Consider the following 6000-nt stretch of genomic DNA (forward strand, 5'->3'; position numbering starts at 1 on the left):
TATTCTCAATAATATAAAATGGATATGTTGAAAATACATTATAATATCTAAACAATGTTGTACTTTACAGGTACCAACTAATCATAAGAAGCTGTAAAACACGAAGAAATGTTAGATGTGCTCTGGATGATGAGCTAAGATGTAAATGGTTGTATAATGACTGAGAAAGCTGCACAGCATTGACTGGAGTTATAAAATAAACATCCAGAATGCCTCACATTAGAAGCATGGTGATCAAACCTAAAGGAAGATCACGTGATTTTTATCATGTAATAACTTCTTGATGTTCCCAAAATTAACATACAGTCTGGTGTCTAAATTTAACAGTATTTCAATCTAGGTTCTTACTGAATAAAATAACAGCTATTATTAATATTCCAAAGTTATGCTAAACTTCTGAACACTAGTTATAGCTCTTCCTTTCTTTTTGTAACGCGGCACAACTGTTATTTGGTGCATTTTGTCCGTTCTCAAATCTCAGCAAAACTAAATATTGCGATATGTTATGCCCTCAAGAATCATGGTGTTATATTTTTGACACATCGCCCACTCTTGCTGTCCACTGCACAAAAAGATATATTGCTTTTCGTGCTGCACTGCACAGTCGATCTGCGCTGAGAGGCAAACCAAAGCTTCAGGTCTTTCAAACAAAAAATGCAATAAATGTCTGAAATGGAACAGCAGAATAGCTACAGTGAGGTCAGACCACTTGTGAACTTTTCTTCATAATAACAGATAGCAAGTCAGATACGTCCAGGCACTGGCCACGGCTGGTAAACCAGCGACACGAGACACGAGAAAGCCCACCATTTTTGGAAGTTTGTTTTTACAGCCAGCACGTCACTGTTGACCTATTAGAAAAAGTAGACAGGAGAGGTTGAAATCCTCTGGGGAAAGATATCCATCTGTTTATAGTCACAATGGACCCAAACAGGCGCTCACTCTGTGCCAAATATGGCCACGGGAAACCGGGTGCGTGGCCAAATTTCCACTGGTGTAGGATCAGCAGCTCCCCCCACCCCTACATGCACACACACACACACACATACACGCACACACACACAGATACACACACATACAATGAAGGCAATGTCCCCACCAAAACTATTAAAATAACAACTCTAGGCTGTTTGAATAGAGCAAAGTTTGTCATCTTAAGCCAAGAGGCGACGGCACTGGAGGATTCTTTATCAGAAAGCATTACAGAAGGCTTTAATCAGAGTGAACTAATCCACTTAGGGTGTGAGAGGTGACTGTGTGCAGAGGGATATCTTCATACATAAGGAGGAACCTAATCTGGGGTATCAAATTGCTTATTGCTTCCTCCATAACCGTCTCAAGAGGTTCATAAGAACTCATATCACCAATTATACAAGCTAAACAGCATTAGATATTCTAGTTCAGAGTGACGTTTTTTGATTTGATTTAGGTTTGCATTTAGGGCTGATGAATGTTCCTGTTTATATGGGAAAGCTGTAAGCAATTGCAATGCACAATTATTGCTTATTTGCTTGATTTAACATATTAGGGGAAAAAATATCAAATGTGGTTTGTCCAAAAGTCATGGCACTTTTTATATTTTGTGTTTTCTTTTTTTCATGTTATATCAGCAAATAAGTAGAAATTGTGCACTTTAGATTTGTTCCCTGTAGACAATGTGCTAACTTACTTATTTTCAAATACACAAATTATGTGATTTGACTGTGTTTTTGCACATGAACTGTACACTATGAATGCACCTATAAAGCATCTCAGAGTCAGAGAACCAATCTACAATCAGCCTTTTTCCATTGCATTGATTCGGACATAAAAGTAAAAAAAACTGATCCTGGGTCAGCACTACTTTCAAAACATAGGAGGTTTATCTTAAAGTCTTAGTGAGGTCACGAAAAGTAGCCGAATATTCAAACAAGCTCATGCGAGTTACGTTTTCATGCACAATTTCTCAAACAACAACCATGAAAGTCTGCTTTTTACATTCAGACCTGGCCTAAAAAATCCTGAATTTTAAACTGTAACATTTAAGCTCATAAATCTTAAAAGTATGAATATTCTAAGTAACGTTCTCTGACCTCTGAAGCCGTGTGTCATTTTGTAGCCTGTGAAGAAACTTAACTGTCACACTTGCACATTCTTGCATGAACATATGAACAAAAACTCACAACATTGTGTACGGAACACTAATAATTTACACACTTGACCTACCTCTGATAATGCTGCATATATTTTGTAATGTTACTGTCTATGCACCAGTACACTTGTATGCATCAGTACACCTCTATGCACCAGTACACTTCTGTGTTTCTCCTTTGTTTTGTATTTATTGTCTATTTATTACTATTTTTCATACATGTTGTATATATATGTATATTGTCTATTGTTCTACTGGTACTTCTGCACTCTTTGTTCACTGCCCAGTGTATCACATACACGTTTTATCTACTGTCCTTGTCCCCCTGCATATGTACAACGGCAATAAAACTTGAAGTTATTGGAATACATTACATACTTACATAGGTTGCCAGCCTTATTATGTCAGTTCAATGTGCAGCTCTGTTAGCTTGTATGTAGTATCATTCGCATTTTGACTCCTTAACAACTTCGCAATTAAGAGGATCCGGTGATATCCATACATAAGACAAAATGTGTCAGCTTTGGAATATTTTGTTTACCACATAGTGGCAATTTTTGAAAAAAAAATAAATAAATAAATACTTCTACTATTGAGAAAAAAGTAAAGTAAAGCTTTCATAAATAACAACCACAACTGTGTGCGAAACTGTGCCCTATTAACTATATACTACACTATTTTGGGGTTCCGCATTTCATAGGGGTGTCCGCAGAAGATACAATGCACCACGATAAGTAGTGTACAACCGATGTACCCTAAGGGATGGGGATACCTATTATGCACTACGTCGTTTGGTTTGAAGATTCACCTGCAGCATCTTTTGGCTGGTTTACAAACCCAGCAACGTCTCTACAGACCTCACTTTAGACCTGTTACAGATGTTAGAAAGCTCTTGTCATGTATGCAGTCAAACTCGGTGTCGCACACTAATGAGCAAACCCGCACGACGTAGCGTCTCTTTACAGCCATTACGAATTCTGTTCCCTGTAATAGTGTTTTATGTAGTGATGCAGATTTTCAAATATATACCCTACATTACAGTGATTAAGGTCATTACAGTGAATGTATACATAACATTACAGTGATTAGGGTCATTACAGTGAATGTATACCCTACATTACAGTGAATGTATACCCTACATTACAGTGATTAGGGTCATTACAGTGAATGTATACCCTACATTACAGTGAATGTATACCCTACATTACAGTAATTAGGGTCATTAAAGTGAATGTATACCCTAAATCACAGTACTCAGGGTCATTAGAGTGAACGTATACCCCACATTACAGAGATCAGGGTCATTACAGAAAATATATACCCTACATTACAGTGATTAGGGTCATTACAGTGAATGTATACCCTACATTCCAGTGATTAGGGGAAAATTTCGAACACAAAATGTGTTTTTATTGTTTTGTTTGTTTTTCTACTTGTTCCTCTGTAAATCTACATACAATGTAAAATGTTAAATTTAAATTGACATTTTTACTCCAGTTTTCACAAAATATTTACGAGAATTTAAATTTTTTTCACAAAAATTCTGACTTTGTATGGTTTTTCTCTCGTTCACATCTCGCCAAAAAAACGTTATTTTCCGTCAGCATTGCGGGCTCGCGTGCGAGAGCTCAGCCTTTTAAACGTCCGCGGGATTTCCTGTTTGAATTTGAATGCTCCCTCCTGATTGGCTGCCGCTGCTCTGCGGCGGAACGCGCACCCGCTCCGCTCGCGCAGGCAGCAAGCTCGCGGCGAAGCGTCGCCTCCAACGGCCGGATCGCACAACTTTAGCGCGGGGCTGAAGAGCGGAGGCCCCGGAGGGAGAGTCAGTGTAACGGCACTGACCGCGGCCACGAGCCAGCCGTCAGGAGAAGATGTCGAAATCTCGAAAAATTCACTCCGAAACGTCGAGTTTCAGTATTAATGTACGAGCAACACAAAAACATCATCTGCTGTAGTTGGCTTCTTGTTCGAATTTTCCGTTCCACCTTAAATGGCGCAGCAGTACCATTTTGGCACCGGGCGCCAGAATGTAACTGCTGCGCCATTTAAGGTGGAACGGAAAATTCGAACAAGAAGCCAACTTCAGCCTCATTTCTACTGTACGTTATTTCACCATCGCTCGGCGTCAGTGCTGAGCACGCTTACGCTGGCAGCGTAATGTCAGTGAGAGCCCGAGTTATTCTGTGGAAATACGACACACAGCATTACAGCACTTCCAGTGTAAAACGTCGCTTTCCAGTCAGTGAATGAGCCAAACTTGTGTGTCAATGTGACACAGACATTAATGTTAATAGGGCAGGAAACTTCTGCGACACGTTTTCGTCACGAACCCACCAAAACGTGTCCCAACAGGCAACTGCTGGTACACTGATAATGTGAACTGAAGCAATTTTCTTGTTTACCTTAATGAGCCCTCAGTGTCAGTCAGTGCAGTTGCAGTCAGGGCTACATTATGAAACGCTTAAAGTCATACCTGTTCTGTGGAGCTAAGGGACAATGAGCCGTGTAAATCCACCAATGACCCCCTTCAAAGTATTCATTTGGACACTTACATTGTCAAATAAGGAGCCGACGTTTGCGGTGACTAGTAACACGTCCGTGTGCAGCTCCATGCTAAGCGAGAATCCAGAAACGGTCCAAGGGGGAAAAATACAGTCCGGGCTGCTGTGCTGGGGTTTTGTTGTTGCTGCTGCTCAAGGCGCCGAACGCGAGAAGCAGTGAGAAGAAAACGGCTTACAGACACGGTTCAGACCGCTCTCCTCGGCTCGACACACACTTCTCCACACAGGCGTTGATGTGCTGCTTCATGTTTGTACTCCAGTCAGCTGAAGTCGACCGGCCACATTCCTCACTCTCCGTTAAGTCGTCCAGCCCGTCGGCTCCGCGCACGGCGACGGCGGGGTTTCTCCTCCTCCGTTCATGTTAATTGGACTTAGGTTCTTAGCTGCATTAGCCTGGAGAGGACGAACCCTGTGGGGCGGGAGTTGGAGTCGCTGCTGCCCTGTCTAACCTAGCTAACCTGCAGGTTTGGGCTCGGCTACAGCAGCTTTTTTTGCCGCTGTTATGGCTCGGTGTTTTGGCTCCGCCCACTAAAGCTAGTAGTGGAGGTTCACTGTACAACCTGCAGCCACACACTCGGCTTTGGGTGCGCAGCTGATACATGTAAGACATGATAACAGTAACTTAGCTTAAAGGCAGACAAACGTTGCAGTCCGAGCAGCGTCTGCAATATTGTCAGAGAAACTGTACTGTGCCTGCCAAGATATGGCCTAATTGCTTTCATTTATGAGCTAATTTTGATTTGGCAGCAGCAGCTCAGCACAACATGGGGCTGGACTGTGGAAGTGAACTGAGTGGGTCAGTATTCTCACCTCTGACCCAACCCCAGTAATTAGATTATGGTTATACAGTGAGCTGTGTTTTTTCATTTTCATATTTGCCAGCTCAAAATCTGCTGCAAGGGGTACTGCTACTGTCACCACCATCAATAATAATAACAACAGAAACAATAATAAATAATAATAATAAAATAATAATGATAACAGCAACATTATAACCATCATTATAATCACAATAACACTTTATAACATAATAATTATTATTAATAATAATATAATAATAATAATAATAATGCTATAATTGTTATGTTTTTTTCCATTGAATAAATGAACTGAAGTTTCTAAATGTACAGAGGTCATACTACTCTTAAGCATTGCTCAATAACAGTAAGACTACTTAGTGCAGTAGATTAGAGAGTGTGTGTCTGTGTGTGGGGGGGGGAGGGGTTACTAGTTCTAAATATCTAAATATACTAGATCTAAATATAGTTAATTATTACAGAGTACATCATTTACATCACATTCATTACA

General features: G+C 40.5%; 1 protein-coding gene across 2 annotated transcripts in view; it reads right to left on the bottom strand.

Moving 5' to 3' along the window:
* Positions 1 to 5206, bottom strand: part of inpp5l (inositol polyphosphate-5-phosphatase L) — a 53384-nt gene extending 48178 nt beyond the window's left edge. For both annotated transcript variants that reach the window (XM_036578568.1, XM_036578567.1), the window contains exon 1: positions 4684 to 5206. In XM_036578568.1, the coding sequence (XP_036434461.1) occupies positions 4684 to 4743 (60 nt within the window). In that variant the 5' untranslated portion in view covers positions 4744 to 5206. The remainder of the gene's footprint in view (positions 1 to 4683) is intronic.
* Positions 5207 to 6000: the final 794 nt, after the last annotated feature.

The sequence above is a fragment of the Colossoma macropomum genome, unplaced genomic scaffold, assembly GCF_904425465.1.
Source record: "Colossoma macropomum unplaced genomic scaffold, Colossoma_macropomum, whole genome shotgun sequence".
In the NCBI taxonomy this organism is placed as follows: domain Eukaryota; kingdom Metazoa; phylum Chordata; class Actinopteri; order Characiformes; family Serrasalmidae; genus Colossoma; species Colossoma macropomum.